At 42.5% G+C, this 22,098-nt stretch overlaps 1 protein-coding gene across 1 annotated transcript; it reads left to right on the top strand.

Annotated features, from left to right (window-relative positions):
- The first annotated feature begins 3,230 nt into the window (after positions 1-3,230).
- On the top strand, positions 3,231-13,782 carry LOC142754588 (cytochrome P450 2J4-like). The gene is made up of 8 exons (XM_075860392.1): positions 3,231-3,264; positions 5,291-5,440; positions 6,688-6,848; positions 8,487-8,663; positions 8,831-8,972; positions 10,061-10,245; positions 10,416-10,557; positions 13,399-13,782. The coding sequence occupies exons 1-8, from the start codon at positions 3,231-3,233 to the stop codon at positions 13,575-13,577; spliced, it is 1,170 nt and encodes a 389-aa protein (XP_075716507.1). The 3' UTR covers positions 13,578-13,782.
- Positions 13,783-22,098: the final 8,316 nt, after the last annotated feature.

Raw genomic sequence — 22,098 nt, 5'->3', positions numbered from 1 at the left:
GACAGTTGTCCTGCAGCGAGGCAGGGACTCCTAGCATCGTACATCACTATGATGCTAGGAGCCCGGCTCCCTGCACTGTGTTCGGTCCGGGTCTTCCAGCCGAAATACGTTCCGTACATTACGGACGTAACATGGTCGTGTGAACCCAGCCTAAACAAGTATTTAAAAAAATACAGCCTAGAACTGACATCCAGGCTTTGCTCCACTTTAAGGCCTTATTCCCACGAACGTGTGCTTTTTGCACGCGCACAAAACGCAGCGTTTTTTGCAGTTGCAGTTCCGTGTGTTATAAGTGTTTGATGCGTGGCTGTGTGATTTTCGCGCATATGGAATTGTTATGAGGGCAGATTCACACGAACGTTGCGTTTTTGCGCGCGCAAACAACGCAGCGTTTTGCGAGCGCAAAAACCATTTGACAGCTGCGTGTGTCATGCGTGTCTGATGCGCGGCTGCGTGATTTTCGCGCAGCCGGCATCATAGAGATGAGGCTTGTCAACGCCCGTCACTGTCCAAGGTGCTGAAAGAGCTAAATCTTTCAGCACCCTCGACAGTGAATGCCGAACACAACAGCGAAAAACCTGTAAAAAAAAAAGATAAAGTTCCTACTTACCGAGAACTTCCCGGCCGTTGCCTTGGTGACGCGTCCTTGGTGACGCGTCCTTGGTGACGCGCCTCTCTTGACATCGGGCCCCACCTCCCTGGATGACGCAGCAGTCCAAGTGACCGCTGCAGCCTGTGATTGGCTGCAGCCTGTGCTTGGCCTGTGATTGGCTGGAGCTGTCACTTGAACTGAAGTGTCATCCCGGGAGGTCGGACTGCAGGAAGGAGACAGGAGTAATCGGTAAGTTAGAACTTCGGGTTTTTTTACAGGTTAATGTATTTTGGGATCGCAAGTCACTGTCCATGGTGCTGAAACAGTTTAACTCTTTCAGCACCATGGACAGTGACTATCTCCTGACGTCGCGTACCGATAATTTTTTTGCCGGGATCGGCCAAAACGAGTTTGGCCGAACCCGGTGAAGTTCGGTTCGCTTGTCCGGCTTCGCTCATCGCAAAGACACTCCGTTTGGATGTTCGGAAACAGAAAAGCACGTGGTGCTTTTCGGTTTTCATTCATCCTTTTCACTGCTGTTGCGCGAATCACGCTCGTCCCACGGAAGTGCTTCCGTGTGGTGCGCGTGATTTTCACGCACCCATTGACTTCAATGGGTGCGTGATGCGCGAAATACGCAGAGTTATTGAACCTGTCGCGCTTTTTGCGCAGCAGACAAACGCTGCGCAAAAAGCACGGACTGTCTGTACTGCCCCATAGACTTGTATTGGTCCATGCGTGCCGCGTGAAAACCACGCGGCCCGCACGGACCGAATACACGCTCGTGTGAATCCCCCCTGACACTGTTTTTATGTTAACAGAAATGAAGGAGGTGCTTTTATTTTTGCCTTCATTTCTTAAACAACTGTTGCGCGAATCACGCGCAGCACACGGAAGTGCGTCCGGGTGCCGCACGTGATCCTCACGCACCCATTGACTTCAATGGGTGCGTGATGCGCGAAAACCGCTCAACAATAGGACATGTCGTGAGTTTTACTCAGCGGACATACGCTGCGTGAAAATCATGGACTATCTGAACGGCCCCATTGAGTTACATAGGTCTGTGCGACGCGCATGATTTTCACACGCGTATCACGGACGTGAACTACGCTCGTGTGAATAAGGCCTAAGGGTAAGGCCACACGGTGCGGCCATGTTGCATTTATGTTGCGTTTTTAAACTGCAGCAAGTCATTTTTCAATAGAAGTCAATGGTGTTTGTTACGAACAGACTGCTGTTATTATATAACAATTAGTTTTTTATGTAGTTAACTGCATCTTCATAATGTCCGACCGCATGCGGTTAATGACCGCACTGCAAAAGTCATTGCTGATCTGCTTGTGTTTTTGCTAAGGGTATGTTCACACGGCAATGCCAATTACGTCTGAAATTATGGAGCTGTTTTCAGGCGAAAACAGCTCCTGAATTTCAGACGTTTTGACAAGTGCTGCGTCGTATATAAGACCCTGACACTGTTTGGCATCAGGACCTTGTATGAACCGTATTAGAGTGATGAGTTGACCCGGAGGGGGAGAAGAGACGTGTGAGGTAAGTATCTACTTTTTTATTTTATGGTCAATGTGGGGGAAAAAATGGAGCATGGCTGCAGCGTTGTGCCACAATTGTGACGCACGGCCTAGGTTGAAAGATGCAACACATTTTTTAAGAGGGGTCATACTCCAACTTTTATTTTTATTAACACTGGTGTACACAAACATTTCCTCCTCTTTTCCTCCATTTATATATTAGCGTATGTCGGTGTCATATTTGCACTCATTGTGGTGCCACGCATTTATGTATAAAACGGATCTCTAAAGAAAAAATAATTGCGATGAGGCACCACTATCAACAGTCGTATAACAAAACTAACCTGCTAATCTGATGCCACGCACAGCTGCCTGTAGATAGTGCTACACACAGCCCCCCTCTTGTATATAACGCCACACAGCCCCCTGTAGATAGCTCCACACACAGCCCCCTTGTAGTTAATGCCACACAGCCCCCTTGTTGTAGATAGTGCCACAGAGCCCCCTGTTTTAGATAACGCCACAGAGCCCCCCCTTGTAAATAGCACCACACACAGCCCCCCTTGTATAGTGCCACACACAGCCCCCCCTTGTAGATAGTGCCACACAGCCCTCCCTTGTAGATAATGCCACACAGTCCCGCTTGTATATAGCGCCACACAGCCCCTCCTTGTAAATGGCGCCACACTGACCCCCTTGTAAATAGCGCCACACTGACACTTGTAAATAGCGCCACACGAACCCCCCTTTTAAAATAGTCCCCCTCTGCCCCCCTTGTAAACAGCTCCACACAGCCCCCCCCCCTTCTAAATAGTGCCAAACACAGCCCTCCTTGTAGATAGTGCCACACACAGCCCGCCAGCCCCCTTGTAAATAGCGCCACACTCCCCACCCCTGGTAAATAGCGCCACACTGTAAACAGAGCAGAGAGCGGTAGCCTACCTCTACCACTCTCCGCTCTGACGTGACTCACCGGAGGAGCCAAGGAGGTCATGCGGCGCAGGCAGCGGCGGAGTTCCTTCTGACTAGGGTCGGTGACAGCCCGGTAGTGGACCAGTGAGGTCAGATGACTGGACTGGTCCACTCCCGGGCCGTCACAGACCCCAGTCAGAATGCCGCTGCATGAACTACTGGCTCTTCCTAAGGGTATGTGCACACACACTAATTACGTCCGTAATTGACGGACGTATTTCGGCCGCAAGTACCGGACCGAACACACTGCAGGGAGCCGGCCTCCTAGCATCATACTTATGTACGATGCTAGGAGTCCCTGCCTCTCCGTGGAACTACTGTCCCGTACTGTAATCATGTTTTCAGTACGAGACAGTTGTCCTGCAGCGAGGCAGGGACTCCTAGCATCATACATAACTATGATGCTAGGAGCCCGGCTCCCTGCAGTGTGTTCGGTCCACTACTTGCGGCCGAAATACGTCCGTCAATTACGGACGTAATTAGTGTGTGTGCACATACCCTAACACTGATTGCTGCTGCTGGTGTCCAACATACAGGGTGCCTATCAGCAGCGATCAGCTGCTCTGCCACGGCGCCCCCCCTTCCCTATCAGTTAGTTGTGCCCGGGGCACATGCCCCATCTGCCCCCTAGCTACGCCCCTGGATCGGGCTCACACGCTGAGCGTGCTCTATACGCTGCGGTTGTCAACTGTGTTTTACAGCTGACACCTGGGACTAACGACCAGGAACAGCAATCGTGCTGTTCCCGGCCATTTAACCCCTCAAATGCTGCGGTCAATCGTGACAGCATCTGAGGCATTGAAAAGAGGGGGTGGCCCCCTCCAACAGCTCATCCGTTCCCCCACAACGCGATTGTGTGGTGCCGATGGTTGTCATGGCAGCCCAGGGGCCTAATGAAGGCCCCCAGGACTGCTTTCACTCTGCCTCTGTTAAGCCCTGCCTGTGGCCGTCAGTTTTGTTGCCTGATATGCAAATAAGGCCTTTGACTGTCAAGTAGGCAACACCTGTCACTTCATAAGGGGTAACAGCCCACTTGATAGTCAAAGGCCTAATTTACATATCGGACACCAGAACTAACAGCACCGATATCTCAGGAACGGTGGGGGTTAGAAGAAAAAATTAAAAAGCATCACAATCTGTGAGGCGCCTGCAATCTAACAGAGTTATCAACTGCAGTTTTTTGACCAGGTGACAGGTCCTCTTTAACAGAAGCCTGTAAAAATGACAATATACTGCAATACATTAGTATTGTAGTGTATTGTACCAGCGATCTAACAATCACTGGTTTAAGTCTCCTAGGGGGACTAATAAAATGTGTTAAAAATAAAAAAGTTAATAAAGTTAGTAGTGAAAAAAAATTAAACATTTCAAGTTCAAAAAACATGAATTTTTCCTCTAAAGTAATGTAAAAAATAATAAAAATTTAAAACACCAAAATCGCTGTTTTTTGGTCAACTTAGTGGTGCAAAAAAATGTAATAAAAAGTGATAAAAAAGTTGTATGTACCAAAAAATTTTACCAATAAAAACGACAGCTTGTCCGACAAAAAATTTAGCCCTCACACCGCTCAATCCACGGAACAAAAAAAAAAAAGTTTCGGCTTTTTTTCTAACAAAGTTTTTTTTTTTTTAAGTAGTAAAATATAAAAAAAACTATATAAATTTGGTATCACTGTAATCTTATTGAGACGCAGAAAAAGTTAAGTTCTCATTTTAACCCCACGGTGAAGGCCGTAAAAATGAAACCCAAAAAACACAGGAGGAATCACAGTTTTTTCCTATTTCAGCTCGCAAAGAATTTTTTTTCAATTTCCCAGTACATTATATGGTACTTTAAATGGCAATAGAAACTACAACTACTCCCGCAAAAAAATAAGCCCTCACATTACTCTATTGATGGAAAAATAAAAAAAAGTTCTGACAATTAATATATATGGCATAGGTAGGCGACTCCAACCATTCGGCAGAGCGAGGGTCGCGTGTTCCCCATTAAAACAAAAGTTCATTGAGAGTGATAAAAACCGCTGAGCTGAAATACTCTGCTGTTTCCATGTACCCCATACAATTCTACAGAAGTTCAAAAAAGGGCTGTAAGATCAGGCGGGAGATCGGAAGTTAACAGACAAAAAAATCTGCTATAGACATTCCAACATATTGTTTATGTTATGTCAAAATGTATATCCTGTGCATTTTCTGTGTAGGCATTGTAATGGCCAACGGACACATGTGGAAACAACAGAGACGTTTTGGGTTGATGACACTAAGAAACCTTGGACTAGGAAAGAGTGTACTGGCATCACAGATACAAGAAGAAGCCAGGTGTATGGCGGATCTATTTACAGCCAAGAAAGGTCGGCCCACTAGTATAAACAAAAATAGTTTGGTTTAGACTAGTAAACTGTGATTTAAAACTGTGTTTATATTACTAAAATGGGAACAGAACAGAGTAAATCAGTGTGTTTGGTGCAACTTTCTAAATACTTTTTATTAAAAATTATTTTTACTTTTTGAGATACAGCTGCTTTGTATTCTGTATACAGAGCAGCTGTATCTTGCGCTTAGACATAAATCATTCAGGTCAGCGGCCCTGACGGGTTCCGTGACAGCGGGTCCTGAAGATCTCTGAAACGCAGGATCCACCTGTTATCGATCACATCTAAGTTATGAAATTAGATGTGATTGGTAACAGCTCGATCCTGCGTGTCAGAGACACGCAGGATTCACTGTCACGGAACCCGTCAGTGCCGCTGACCTGAATGATTTATGTTTAAGCGCAAGATCTAGCTGCTCGGTGTACAGAATACAAAGCAGCTGTATCTCAAAAAGTAAAAATAATTTTTAATAAAAAGTATTTAAAAAGTTGCACCAAACATTTTTATTTAAAAAAAAATACAACGATATCAAATGTGTACATAGCCTTTAAAGTCCATCCTGCTTGGTTTAGAGCAGTGGATGACCTTACACATGTTACATGCATAACATGCACTTTAATGACATAGATGTCATACAAATTTGCATAACATAGTGTATTCATTGTTCCAGATGTCTTTCTGATTCCAAATCTCCTGCATACTGTGTTATTATTGAGTTCAATGTATAAACAGTAAACAGTATGCAGAAAGCTCCCACATTCCCCCTAGTGGTGGCTAAATTATAAAAGTTAATTCTACTTTATGAAAAGTATCACTGGGGGACTTAGAATTCTCTAGGCCAGTGGGCAATAATGGTCATGGGCCCCTTAATCAAAATACAGGTATAAGAAAAACAGAGCTCTGACTCCCCCACCTAGCCATAAAGGTATATGGTGCCGTTTCAAGGTGGTGGGATGTGGGTACCCTAATGCTCCAGGCATTCAGGCAATGTCTGATAGCATGAATAAATGGTCAGTCCCCCCTGTAAATTATATTTGCAAAACCAATCACGTTTGAGCTTGAAGAGGAGAATCCTGCTATCAGGAATATTATAATTGGAAGCTGATATACAGTCAGCTTTATTAGAGAATCTATATACAGTAGGAAACAGCAGAATATGAATTGTGCTAGACTTTAAGTGAGTGATCTTTTTACCCACCAACTTAAACAAGACTTATTGTTTTTAGGAGAACCATTTGATCCATCATTGATACTTGATCATGCAGTGACAAACGTCATCTCCGCTGTTGTTTATGGACACCGTTTTTCTATTGATGATGTCACATTTAAAGAACTGATTAACTGCAACCATTGTATTGTTGAGAACATTGGTTCAACTTGGGCTAGGGTAAGTCATCAGAAATTATGCAGTATAATGCCCCCCATATCAGCCCCCCATACAGTATAATTCCCCCATATCAGCCCCCATGCAGTATAATGCCCCCCATCTTATCAGCCCCCATTCCATATCAGCCCCCCATGCAGTATAATGCCCCCCCCCCCCCCCGCAATATCAGCCCCTCATACAGTATAATACCCCCATATGTGCATAATAGAAAAATAGCATAATTACTTACCTATCCCCGTTCCTTCGCCACCTCCGGTGTGTGCTATGAGTGACTCAGCGCAGGCAGGCGCGAAGATGTCGCTACATCCCGCCTGCCTGCGTCGAGCCGCTCAGGGCACAGTGAATGCTGGATCAAGGAGACGTCAGCTCCTTGCTCCAGCATTGAATGGAACCGGGACCTCGGTGAGTGACTCATGACCCCCCGGAGGTCTTCACACGAATCCCCAGGGGGACGCGACCGACAGTGTGTAATGTATTGTGTTGTATTGTTCAGTTTGCGGTGGAGAGAGGAGGGGGGGGCTGTAATTTAACGGTCCCCCAGTCTCGACCACAAACAGCACAATACAAGACAACACAACACAATACAATACATTACAATACATTACATTACAAGACAACACAATACAATACAACATAATACATTACATTACACTACAGACTCTGCAGCTCACCTGGAGTCCTCCGCACTGGCTCTTCCCCTGCACTGGCTGGAAGACGGGTCACGTGACAACATGGTCACATGGTACACTAAGTGTACCATGTGACCGTAACCAGGAAGTGCCGGCTTCACGGCACAGAAAATAAATTTTTAATAAGAATGCTGTATGGCAACGGGGGCCCGTGGGCCCCCCAGGCTTAGGGGCCCGTCGCAACTGCGACCGCTCCGACCCCTATAGCTACGCCACTGCCCTGCTAGTTCATTAGAAGCAGGCACAGAATTGTGACTTGTGGGCTGTCGAAGAACATCACAGTAGTAGTAGTAGTAGTAGTAGTAGTAGTAGTAGCAGCAGCAGCAGTAGCAGCAGCAGCAGCAGCAGCAGCAGCAGCAGCAGCAGCAGTAGCAGTAGCAGTAGCAGTAGTAGTAGTAGTAGTAGTAGTAGTAGTAGTGGTGCCTGCCCCTTCTGGAGCAGAGCTCATGAACAACTATTTAGCAGTAAAGTCTGCAGAGGGAAAAATTGCTAAAAAAGACATCATATAGGTGACATTATGGTCAGAAATACTGTTCTCACTCAAGTATTCCCACACGAAAGCTTATTCTAAAAAATTTCACTTGGCATGATAGCTATGCTTTAATAAAAGAGGGCACCAAATCATGGACTCAACCAAAGTATTAAAAAAATACTTTATGAAGACTTTATTCCTCTTGTGAATGCTTTTGGTAAGCATTCATTTACACCATCAGTTCTTCTACTCCATACTGAATGACCTTACTCGTTCTCACATGAGTATGGTGGCGGTGCAAGTTTTTAGACCACAACCCAAACTCATTCAAGTGCTGCATTAAATTCCCAAAATACAGTAGCCTAAACAGATATGTCTTCTACTTACATAGCTTTCAACAACAGAGTGACATTTCTCATGAACCTGAATCTCTTTGGAACCCAATGCTGAATAATGTATATAATTCCATTTGTCTAGATGTATGATGCTTTTCCTTGGCTAATGAAGCATATACCTGGTCCGCACCAAGCTGCGTTTCGACACATGAACTATTTGAATCAATATACAAAAAAAGAGATCGAAATTCACAAGCAAACTAGGTTATCAGAAGAACCTCAGGATGTCATTGACTATTACCTGGCCCAGATTGAAAAGGCAATCTTTAATATTTTCTTTACTTTTATTTATATTTAAATAATCTTTACTGTATATATATATATATATATATATATATATATAATATATATATGATAGTATAAGAACTGAATAGAAAATATTCTATTATATGGTGTCATGTAATGCCACTCTCCTGCTATTAATAGAGCAAAAATGAAGTGGACTCCACATTTAACGAGGAAAACCTAATGTCCGTGATCACTGATCTGTTTGGGGCTGGGTCAGAAACGACATCCACCTCACTGCTGTGGGCTCTTCTGTACATGGTGGCTTACCCTGATATACAACGTGAGTAGAGCAAGTGTTATGTAACAAAACACATTGACATTAAAGAATAAGGGTATGTGCACACGACCTCTTTTCAGACGTAATGGAGGCGTTTTACGCCTCGAATTACGCTTGAAAAGACGGCTCCAATACGTCGGCAAACATCTGCCCATTGCTTGCAATGGGTCTTACGATGTTCTGTGCAGACGAGCTGTCATTTTACGCATCGCTGTCAAAATACGGCGTGTAAAATGACGGCTTGTCAAAAGAAGTGCAGGACACTTCTTGGGACGTTTTTGGAGCAGTTTTCTCATAGACTCTATTGAAAACAGCTCCCAAAACGGCCGTAAAAAATGCCACGAAAAAGGCGAGTTGCTCAAAAAACGTCTGAAAATCAGGAGCTGTTTTCCCTTGAAAACAGCTCCGTATTTTCAGACGTATTTTGTTAATTGTGTAAACATACCCTTAGGGTATGTGCACACGACCTCTTTTCAGACGTAATGGAGCCGTTTTACACCTCAAATTACGCCTGAAAATACGGCTCCATTACGTCGGCAAACATCTGCCCATTGCTTGCAACGGGTCTTACGATGTTCTGTGCAGAAGAGCTGTCATTTTACGCGTCGCTGTCAAAATACGGCGCTTAAAATGACGGCTCGTCAAAAGAAGTACAGGACACTTCTTGGGACGTTTTTGGAGCAGTTTTCTCATAGACTCTATTGAAAACAGCTCCAAAAACGGCCGTAAAAAATGCAGCGAAAACGCAGCGAAAACCGCGAGTCGCTCAAAAAACGTATGAAAATCAGGAGCTGTTTTCCCTTGAAAACAGCTCCTTATATTCAGACGTATTTTGTTAATCGTGTGAACATACCCGAAGTGGGAAAAGGCCTTCTGCTGGATTCTGCTGCTGCCTACTGATGGCTGAGACAGATCCCAGTGCCTGAAAGTTAATTTCTGTGTGTATATATATATATATATATATATATATATATATGGGAATGAGCGCATGGACGAGTGTCTGCATGCATAAGAGCATGGGAGGATATTTGTCTGCGTGAAACTTAAGTGACATGTACCAAATTAAAGACGAAATCTGCGATATATTACAGACAAGGTACATAAAGAATTGGATATTGTTTTTGATGGATCTAAGCTTTACTATGAAGACAGAAAGCATCTTCCTTACACCAATGCTGTGATTCATGAGATTCTACGTTATGGGAACATAGCAGCTGTGGGAATTCCAAGGACTTGCATAAAAGATTTTAAAGTTCGTAACTACTCCTTGCAGAAGGTGAGGAATTTGATCATAAGCGACACTAAATAGAATAAGTGTCTTGAAATAGCATTAGAATCTCTTTATTTTAATAGAAGCCATGAGTTGTCGAGTCTGTACTGATACTATAATTTCTCGTCCAAAACTTCTTCATTTTTCTTTTGTCAAACATATTTACCTCCCATAAGGACACAATGGTTCTGGACAATTTGGATTCTGTGCTATATGATCCTCAGTACTGGAAAACACCCAATCAGTTCAACCCTCAGAATTTCTTGGACAGTGATGGGAATTTTTTGATGAATGAGGCTTTCATGCCCTTCTCTGCAGGTAAGAATAATTCTTGCTTGTTTTTAAAGAGGGATTCCAAGAATAAATATTTAGGCCGAAACCCTAGAATACATCATAAATTTCTGACAGGTGGTCAAATCTGGGATTCCTATCTAACAGGACAGAACAGGGGGGTCGCATGACCCCCATTCACCAATCAAAAGTAGCCAAGTAGCAAAGGAGGAGCAGTCCTTTTTGGATTGCAAAACTTATCAGGCCCCCATCCTCACAAAAGATAGGTCAGAATACCCATGTGGACATCAGATTTGGGGGCTGAAGTCCCCTCAAGTGTCCTATAGGGAGAGTAGGGATTGGATTTCAAACTGTCCAGTCATATTGTTTTCAATAAAATATGCTGTGTTAGGTGGTTGAGAGATGCTGATCTCCCTATTGAAAATCAAATGTCCAGTAGGGCCTGAAAGCTGTTAACTGAAGGATTGGTAAGCCAACTGTTATAACACGTCAATGGCCAGCTTTTAAAGAGTCCGCTAACCTAGACTTTATCACAACTAAGGAGACAGATTGTTAATATGGAGAATTATCTAACTACTAATGATGACTTCCAGGGGCGTAGCTATATGGGGTGCAGAGGTAGCAGTTGCACCCAGGCCCTGGAGCCTGAGGGGACCCAAAAGCTCCTCAGTCGCCTAAGAAGACACTAGTATTATAAATGATATATGGTAGGTGGGGGCCCTGTTATATATTTTGCTTTGGGGCCCAGCGGATTACTGGATGCAGGCTGGTAGCGGCAGGGGCATTGCTAGGGTCTTAAAAGATCAGGGGCACAAGCCCCGAGACATATATTTATCCCGCCATCCCAATTTTTTTTTAACATATATATCGTAAATAGCATATCTACAGTGAAGGAAATAAGTATTTGATCCCTTGCTGATTTTGTAAGTTTGCCCACTGTCAAAGTCATGAACAGTCTAGAATTTTTAGGCTAGGTTTATTTTACCAGTGAGAGATAGATTATATATAAAAAAAAAAAACACAGAAAATCACATAGTCAAAATTATATATATTTATTTGCATTGTGCACAGAGAAATAAGTATTTGATCCCCTATCAACCATTAAGAGTTCAGCCTCCTCCAGACTAGTTACACGCTAAATCAAGGTAAAGGGGGCTACATCTGTATATGCACTGGAGGTTCCAGTCGCAGTACAGGCCACCCTTCTCGCAGACGCTAGTTGCCCTGTCTCCCCATGATTGTGATCCTCTGGGATCCACACAGATAACCTTCCACCCACACAGCGGCCCTATCGTAACATCCAAACAGCTGGTATCCCTGGCTTCTATGTCAGCCTGGAGAAGTTAAGTTACTGGAGCTTCCCTGGGCTACCCCAGGGATTCTCCAGTGGCATAGCTACCCCAGGTCGATATAGCAGCTGGTTCCATCCAGTTTGGATGTTGGGAAGTTACGATAGGGCTGACGTGTGTGTGGGATAGTCCTAGTAAGGTTACTGGCCCGTTACCTCACTGGGGCTACCCCAGGGAAGTTCTAGTGATGTAGCTTCCCCAGGCCGACATAGCAGCCGGGGACTCCGGCTGGTTGGAAGATTTGATAGGGCTGCCCAGAGGATTCCAATCTTGGGGAGACAGGACGACCAGAGTCAGCGGGCAAGGCAGGCTATGCTGTGCTCCAGTGATAACTGTCCATGTTTATGGACAGTAACGTCGCTGGAGCTTCCCGAAGCTTAACAAAGGCCTGTGATGTACACCACAGAGTGGCATCCGTCACCCATAGGCCCCCATTTTATGAAAGTGTATACCACGTGGTATATTTTTTTTGCAGGATACAGTGAGTGGTGCAATAGAGGATGGACTATTTTTATGCGTCACACGCTTCAGCATTCGGTGACCCTGCTCTGAGTTTGTGTTGTCTACGGCTTTCTGCTTGAGCTGTTGTTACTGCTAGATGCTTCCACTTCACAATAATAGAACTTACATTTTACCAGGGCAGATCAGACATTTCCCAAACTGACTTTTGCAAAGGTGGCTTCCTATGACCACGTGCCAGGTTTTAAAGCTCATACTACTAGCAATGTTTGTCTATGGAAATTGTTAGGCTGTGTGGATCATGCAACAGTAATGGTATCGTACAGTAATAACTGTAGTGTCACAATTAATCAATATAGTAGAAGTGCTATCACATGTGGCAGTTATATAACGTGCAGGTGCATACACTAACGTTATTATGTTAAAAACACAGGATCACCTCCAGGTATCAGCATGGACCGAATGCGGCGTCCACGCTGCTCAATCGTACATTCACGAAGGTGCGGAGTGACGCTGGGTATCAGAACCGTACGGCGCATGTCAGCGCATGCGCCGTAGGTCAAAAAGGGATAGTTGTGACCAAATAAGAATTGGGCTGGAGAGTAAAAAGAAAAGTATACTGCGCACGTCAGAGCATGCGCACTAGGTACAGCCCGACCGTGTTGGTATTATGACATGGTAGACTTTTACATTTACCTTCTATAATTAAAGGGGTTATCTGGGAACCAAAAATTGTATTACAATCACATATATGGACAATGACATCGACAGAGCAGTACTGGAGTCCCTGAGCAGAGTATCAGCTAATGCTCTGCTCAGGGACTCCAGTACTGCTGCCAACATCATTGTCCATATATGGACAGTGACGTGGGCAGAAGTTGTGGAGTCCCCAGGCAGAGCATCAGCTTATCAGTTTCCTGAAAGTAAAGACCTAATTTGGCTAGACTGTTTAAATACTAGTGAACAATTTATGTATTTATTTACTGGCAATCAATTAATTTCACTTTTATGTTGTTCCATAATATCCTTTTGTTGCATGATTTATTTATTCCATATACAGGTTCTCGTGTATGTCTTGGAGAGCAACTTGCTCGCACGGAGCTCTTTATCTTCTTCGGTACTCTGATGCGATCTTTCAGCTTCCATCTACCAGAAGGAGTGACGGAAGTCAACACAAAATATGTCTATAAGATGACATTACAGCCTCATCCTTACAAGATCTGTGCTGTCCCCAGATAACGTGTAACAATAAATAAGTCTAAAGGGTCCTATTAATAATCAAGAAAAAAGATTGCACTTATTGTTTCACTTGATTTCCAACACAAAGAAGAAAAATGAATCGGACAACATTTAAAGCCGTATTTAGATAATCTAACACTCACCTGTGCGGTGGATATGGTGAAAGGACCTTTGTAAATGTACACTATTAAAACTTTATAAATCACTTTTTTCCCTATTTATAGAACACTGTACTTGGTTTTTGTGGGAGTTTTTTTAAACGGGAAATTTTGACCGATTTTGACCCCGGAAGGGTCCTTTCTGACTCTACAAATTTCATAAGTCCTTTTATTAATTATTTGCCATAACCATCTCCTGCATAAGAGCATTCCACAAGTTTACCCACCTCTTTACTGTAAAGAACCTTTAATAGTGATAAAAATCTCCCACTAAGGACTTCTTCACACAAACGTGTAGTACGTCTGTGTGACGGCCGTTGAAACAGCCGTCACACAGACCTATAGCATTCAATAGGGCCGTTCACACGGCCGTTGTTTCAAAGGAGCGTGTGAAGGGTCTGTGAGAAAATAGGACATGTCCTATTTTTTTGCGCTTCACGCATCCCTCCATAGACTCTAGTCCATGGGAGATGCGTGATAACGCGACACGCAGCGTACAGCACGGATGCACCTCGGACGTAAAAAATTGACATTTTTCACGTCCGAGGTTCGCAACATTCGTGTGAATCCGGCCTAACAGAACTGATGACTTCTGGCATGTTGTACAGATATCTGAAATAATAGGTCATATGCCAGATCTTGATATTTCTACACATTGCTGTGTACGCATCCCATTTTCTACTATGGTACCCAAAACTGTACCCCACAATAAAAAATCCACAAATGTAATGGACACGCTCACTCTATGTATTAGGCTGGGTTCACACGACCTATTTTCAGGCGTAAACGAGGCGTATTATGCCTCGTTTTACGTCTGAAAATACGGCTACAAAAAGTCGGCAAACATCTGCCCATTCATTTGAATGGGTTTGTCGACGTACTGTGCAGACAACCTGTCATTTACGCGACGTCGTTTGACAGCTGTCAAACGACGACGTGTAAAAATACAGTCTCGTCAAAAGAAGTGCAGGGCACTTATATACATTATGTGCAGGACACTTCTTTCAGACGTAATTTGAGCCGTTCTTCATTGAACTCAATGAAGCACAGCTCAAAATTTACGGCTGTCAGAGAAGCCTCGCAAAATGCGAGGAGGAGCATTTACGTGTGAAACGAGGCAGCTGTTTTCTCCTGAAAACAGTCTGTCTTTTCAGACGTAAAAGCCTCTCATCGTGTGCACATACCCTTAGGGTATGTGCACACACACTAATTACGTCCGTAATTGACGGACGTATTTCGGCCACAAGTCCCGGACCGAACTCAGTGCAGGGAGCCGGGCTCCTAGCATCATACTTATGTACGATGCTAGGAGTCCCTGCCTCGCTGCCGGACAACTGTCTCGTACTGTAATCATGTTTTCAGTACGTGACAGTTGTCCGGCAGCCAGGCAGAGACTCCTAGCATCATACATAACTATGATGCTAGGAGCCCGGCTCCCTGCACTGTGTTCGGTCCGGGACTTGCGGCCGAAATACGTCCGTCAATTACGGACGTAATTAGTGTGTGTGCACATACCCTTAGTGGGCTGTGTGCGCATTCAGATCCTCATTGCCTGGGGAGTGGCATTTACAAATGTATATTGAAATGAACAGCATTCCAGACTTTTGAATGTTTTTTCGGTTCAATCTTTATTATAAGCTTCACATAATCCAAAGCATGTAGTATAAGGTTATGTGCACACACAAAATCCAAAACGTCTGAAAATACAGAGTTGTTTTCAAGGGAAAACAGCTCCTGATTGTCAAAAGTTTTTTGAACCACTCGCTATTTTCGCTGCGTTTTTTACGACACTGTTTGGAGCGGTTTCTCTATAGAGTCAATGAAAAACATCTCCAAAAAGTCCCAAGAAGTGACATGCACTTCTTTTTCACAAGCGTCTTTTTATGTGCCTTTTTTTTAAAGACGAGGTGTAAAAAAACAGCCCGTCGGTACAGAACGCCGTATTTCCCATTGAAATCAATGGGTAGATGTTTGGAGGCGTTCTGCTTCCGTTTTTTGAGGCGTAAATGCCCCAAAATACGCCTGAAAACACCCCGTGTGAACATACCCTAACTGTAGAATAGCAACATTTTGGACTACACAGGCTTTGTCAGGCTGTGGGGAGCACTGGATTGCTCCAAAGCAAACAAAAAAACAGACCAAAATACTGCAGTGAGAATGCAGCCTAAAGAACGAACATACACATACAACCGTATAAATCAATCTTTAACCCATTAAAGACACTGCCTTGTATTCTTGCATTCAGAGCCATAACTATTTATTTTTCATCAACATAGCCATAGGAGGGCTTATTTTTTGCAGAACAAGTTTTGTTTTTTTAATAGCACCATTTTAGGGTACATATAATTTATTATTGCATAGATTAAAAGCTATGTACACTTTTGAAGGCTTTTTTCTTTTTTAATAAATCAATGTTTTATTCTAAACCACTTTTGAATTTGCTTTTAATAAAAAAAAAAAGGTAAAACTTTTTGAGATACAGCTTCTATGTATCCTGTATACATAGAAGCTGTATCTTGCCATCAAAGCCGAATCCGTCAGGTTAGCAGGAGTGACTGCTTCGGTGAAAACTGGTCCTGCGTGTCGGACATGCAGGATCCAGTTATCGATCACATCTGAGTTCATGAACTCGGAAGGGATACCGCAGAGTATACAACTTTTAACATGGGAGCCTGTGTGAAGTATGCTACTGTATGGCATAAGTCACAGACATCCATTTAAGGGATAGGTCATGTGATTCTTAGGCATTCATGCCCTATCTGTTAAACTGATAAGACTATACTCTATAGGTGACAGGCATCCATTTAAAGGATCTAATAGTGGCATCAGTCACCCATAGGCTGTATGGTATCCATTTAACAAATGTCATAAACTCTCATGACCTCAGTTCATGATGTATTTATTTAGCAGATAGTCAATGGTGACCGATACCACTGTTCGGCATTAGTCACAGCCTACATTTGATGTATATGTCGGGAACTTTATCCCACCATATACTTTAAATGTAGGCAAAAACATTGAACAGGGCCTTACACTGTTTATTTTAGCCACATGAGGACTTGTTTTGCAGAAAAAGTTTTATTGTTTTTTTAATAGCTCCATTTTAGGGTACATATAGTTTATTATTGCATAAATTAAAGGCTATGTACACTTTAAGGCTTTTTTTTTTTTTTTTTTAAATAAATCAATGTTTTATTTTAAACCACCTTTGAATTTGTTTTTAATAAAAAAAAATACACTTTTTGAGAAACAGTTTCTATGTATCCTGTATACATAGAAGCTGTATCTTGCCGTCAAAACCAAATACGACTGCTTCGGTGAAAACCGGTCCTGCGTGTCTGACACGCAGGAACCAGTTATCAATCACATCGGAGTACACGAACTCAGACGGGATACCGCACAGTATCCAACTTTTAACATGGGAGCCTATGGGTGAAGTATTTTGTCACGATCCATGGGTATGTGGACCCATTAGACCGCACCACCATAGCAGAGTAGCAGCTGGTCTAACAGTCCTAGTACAATAGTACCTTTAATAGTCCAGACAGTAATGGCAGCTCGGCACAGATCAATTTGTAGACACCAGACGTGTATATCAGCAGGCGTGACCGGTGGCACAACACGACCGCAACAGGTTAAGGCACAGGAACAGATATAGCATGAGATACAGGATACAGGTAAGCAAAGGGAACAATGCTGAACAGGATAACACTAAGGGACCATTTGCTAAGCCTAACATGGGTAAAAACAACAACGCTCAGGCAATGAGTCAAAGGGCAGAGCCCTTTTTATAGTCCAGGGTGATCATGGGCTAATTGCAGATCTTACTCGTGTGTGTGCACTGGCACTAAGGCTGGACGCAAGCGCGCACGCGCCCCCTACGGGAACCAGTGCAGTGATGCGGAAGGTAGTGTCAGCGTCTCTCAGGAGGAAGATGCCGCCCGGTACTCACTCGTCCATGGCCATAGGGGAGCAGGTAAGAACTTTCCGCGGCTGTGGACCTTACAGTAAGCTACTGTATGGCATAAGTCACAGACATCGATTTAAGGGATAGGTCATGTGATTATGAGTTCATGCCAGATCTGTTAATCTGATACTACTATACTCTATGGGTGACAGGCATCAATTTAAAGGATCTAATAGTGGCATCAGCCACCCATATGCTAGAATGGTATCCGTTTAACAGATAAGTCATGAACTCTCATGACCTCAGTTCATGACGTATCTATTTAACAGATAGTCAATGGATGCTACTATTTGGCATTCGTCACAGCCAACATTTAATTTATATGTCAGGAGCTTTATCCTAACGTATGCGTTAATCGTAGGCAAAAACTGAACAGGGCCTTACACTGGCAGGCAACCTATTAGGTCCTGCTTCTGGCAAGGCCTAATAGGCTTATTTACATGACAGACCTGGAGGGATCCCCGCAGGATCCCCCTCCCCTATATCGAACTACATTGATCCCAGCAGTTAAACCCCTTAGCAGATTTGCAATCCCAATTAGAGTGGGTTGTCAACTGTATAATAAGTCACGTGCCCACATCCCCATGCCGTAATTGGTTCAGGAGCTAGTTCAAAAAGGAACCAGCTGCCATTCTTAGTGTGAATGAGTATGTCTCAAACGTCGCTACTCTTGTAAACTTGCTCACAGAGTCAATAAACTACCGTAAATTGCATCCAAGTGCAATCCCCTGGCAGTGGGGACCAGAACAAGCACACCAACATACAAAGCCAATAGGTGTGTGGCCATTGAGAACATGATATTGTGGCGGCATAGTACATCATGTCGTAGGAAGGAGTTAAAGGAAATGTATCTATGAATTATCTTTTACTAATGAAAACCATATACTAAAACCTTCCAAAATTGGTTTATTTTCTGTACACAAATATGAAGGTAGCGGTCTTGTCTGGACTGCTCTGACCTATGAACATCAGTTTAGAGATTTGTTTTACAGCAGCCACATGGACATAGACCTCAATAGGAAAGTGTCAGAAAATTACCCATCAGAGTGTTGTGGGCATGCTCTGCGATCTGTGCAGGGTTTTTTTGTGCAGGGAGAAGGTGAGCTGCCCTCATCCAATGTTAAAAGTTATGTCTGCAGCTGTAGACTAGCGGTGTTATCCTTCATTGTAATCCTGCCTGTAATGATTGAGATTCCGGTGTAGAAGGGATCTCTAGAAAAAGGGATCATCTATTGTGAAACTGCAAGATTTCAGGTTTTTTTAAATTGAAAACACAAACTTCCAAAAACAAATAAAAAAAATTTCATGAAAATTTAACACGGAAATGTAATCTCCTTATCAGGGAGGTCTAGAAGCAGTAAAGAAATAGTTTGCTTACAGGCTGGCAGTTGCAGTTAGGACATTGAGAAATTGTTCCAAATCAAGTTTAATAAATGTATTTGAATATAGTGTGCTATCTAGTCCTACTGCTCTTTAATAAATGCAATTCTAAAACCATGTAGCAATGCCTACACCATATTTTAATATTGTGCAGACCCAGTCCAATTTTCTTTTTATATATAGTATAAATTTTATATAGCGCTTTTAAAAAATAAAAAGTTGTCCTGGGTAATAGTCATATGCACAGGGCAGCTACTAGATTACTTTTCATATAAGGTATGACCTGTACCCATCCAATTCATTTTCTGTGTGTGTTGCTATATTTGAAAGTCTAAATTGGCAAGATTTATTTATTCTGTACATTTACACAAAGACTTCCACATGCTGTCCAAAGTCTTGCACAAATGATCCCCTGTAGCGTATCATACTGCAGGTTTTTTAGGGTACCTCCAGTGTTTTTAGGGTACCTCCAGTGTTTTTAGGGTACCTCCAGTGTTTTTAGGGTACCTCCAGTGTTTTTAGGGTACCTCCAGTGTTTTTAGGGTACCTCCAGTGTTTTTAGGGTACCTCCAGTGTTTTTAGGGTACCTCCAGTGTTTTTAGGGTACCTCCAGTGTTTTTAGGGTACCTCCAGTGTTTTTAGGGTACCTCCAGTGTTTTTAGGGTACCTCCAGTGTTTTTAGGGTACCTCCAGTGTTTTTAGGGTACCTCCAGTGTTTTTAGGGTACCTCCAGTGTTTTTAGGGTACCTCCAGTGTTTTTAGGGTACCTCCAGTGTTTTTAGGGTACCTCCAGTGTTTTTAGGGTACCTCCAGTGTTTTTAGGAAAAATGCTGCCTTTTTTTTACCAAAGAAACGCCACTACCAGGTGTGCGCTGGAAGTCATAAGGGAAATATTAAACGCACTACAAACATTTGTGGCTTTTCCTACCATGTGTGAATGGGGGTTTATAAATCTGTATTCACTTCTATGGTGCTGTACATTGTTGCGGATCTGCCACATGTTAACATTGCCCACCCATTCCCCAACATTGCATCCTACATCATACTTGTGTTATGCTCCATCAGGAAAGAGATTTGTATAAATGGAGATTGTCTATATGAATTTCTCCCCTCTTAAACCCTAGTAAACCGATCTTGAGTATAGAGAACACAGCAGAACACATTACTATCAAAGGCCTGAAGCTTTATTTTAATATTCATAATAATAACTATATACAAACATTGAAAATACAATAAAACCGGACAACCGAACAAAATAAAATATAAAGCAAATCAGGAAAAAATAATAAACTTAAAGACTTTGAACAGAGTAAGGACTTTGACATCATTGAGGCCCGTGTGATCTTTGCCATAAGTTTTTTTGTCAAGATGACCTGAATCCCAGCATAGGGAAGGGGGTTCCCTACTTCCTCTTGCTGGGATCAAATCCTTGTTTTGGCATATATACATATACATACTTTTTTTTATTGATGCAAGCCCTAGAAAGAACATATTCTGAAAATTTTCAAAGGCACTTGACAGAAAAGCCACATAGAACGTTTAGGGGACATTCATAGAGTCATTTTCTACTTGGGTTACATCCATATAGTTCTTGCCAGAAATTAAACTGGCTCCCATCTGAGAAGGTAAGCAGAAAAACTTATACTTTGGGAAAAATGTTCTTGCTTTTCTCTGACAGTTCACATTAGTTTGTTTTGGCAAGAACTAAACAGACTGGAAACATGGCTGCATGAATGCCAAACGTTTCCTACACAACATACCAGACACTTCTTCCAAGGTATCATATAATGTGCTACAACTTTAATAATGCAACTCGAGCAAAAGGAAATTGTGGCATCTATAAAAATAGTGTTATTTCTTGTAACGTTTTACCTAATGGAAGCTACATATCAAAAGGCACAGAATTTTGAAGAAATACATTTACTGCTACCATCTTCTTTATATTGATCACTGTCCAACATCTTCTAGACTTTGTCTGCCACCTTAGGCTCTACAGCTGTTGGGAAGCTACAACGCAGCCTATGGGTACAGCGGTTTTGACATCATGGGGATTTGTAATTTCTCAACAGCTATAGAGCCACAGTCTATAGACCAATGCTAAGCACTACAGTACATAGCACTTGATAGTTTTTATTGAATCAACAAGTTGCCTACTCTTTCTTTTTGCAGGTAACAAAATGTAAGATAGTGTGCTAAATATCCAGAATATTAAAACATTTTATCTACTGCATCAAGATAGAACCAGTCTATCTTTAGAAATTTAATTTGAGTGGTTTTATAAAATTTTAAATAAAATCAAAATTCAGCAAGGTCTTCAAGACAATAGGCAAAACTCAAGGCATTCACAGCCACGCACAGAGTTGTTTTTTTTTCTTTTTCTCTTTTTTGGACCAAACCAATCCGTGGACAGGCTACAATACTACTCGGCCCATCCACAGGAAATTCACTTCGTTTTTAGAGCCTTTTATGCAATTTTTTACTCTTTAAATAGATTGACATTATCTTCATCCATCATTGACATGACCCATTGCATTACGACTGCATAACCAAAGTGAACACATTAAAAACCTATATAATAGAGAAAGTTATTTCACACACCAGAATCCTGGTCAATAGTTGTGAAATAATTTATAAAGAAAAAAAATCAAGCCAAATTCATTTTCTGACATGGACTTAGTTTAGGAATTGGCAGGTCAGAGCTGATAAAACATATTTAATGTAATTTTAGGTTATAGTCATTGAACATGCCACAATGAGTTTGGTTATTATACCCGTTTAAGAAACAGTTTTTGTATTCGTGTCTTGTTCTCCTATGTCTTATACCATTTGTTACACAGCCAGGCAAGCCATTACACTCCTCACGATCACTCATTTAATTAGCTTTTTACAACTAAATAAGTTATGGGCGCTGAACAGATTGCCAGGCATACATTCAGGGGTTAAAGTGCATTTCTAGGTTCATTACAGGAAACCACTGTTGAGAATAGAACATATAAATCGTTTTACTTAATTAATA

The sequence above is a fragment of the Rhinoderma darwinii genome, chromosome 1 (genome assembly GCF_050947455.1).
Source record: "Rhinoderma darwinii isolate aRhiDar2 chromosome 1, aRhiDar2.hap1, whole genome shotgun sequence".
NCBI classification, from domain to species: Eukaryota; Metazoa; Chordata; class Amphibia; order Anura; family Rhinodermatidae; genus Rhinoderma; species Rhinoderma darwinii.
Note: the sequence above shows the minus strand (reverse complement) of the source record. Positions and strands in the feature narration are given on the sequence as shown.

Bases quoted from the DNA above. Each gene is read 5' to 3' on its own strand.
- LOC142754588 (XM_075860392.1), top strand. From the start codon at position 3,231: ATGCCGCTGCATGAACTACTGGCTCTTCCTAAGG. The intron at 8,973-10,060 runs GTGAGTAGAGCA...GATATATTACAG, and splicing joins GGCTTACCCTGATATACAAC to ACAAGGTACATAAAGAATTG. The intron at 10,246-10,415 runs GTGAGGAATTTG...ACCTCCCATAAG, and splicing joins GTAACTACTCCTTGCAGAAG to GACACAATGGTTCTGGACAA.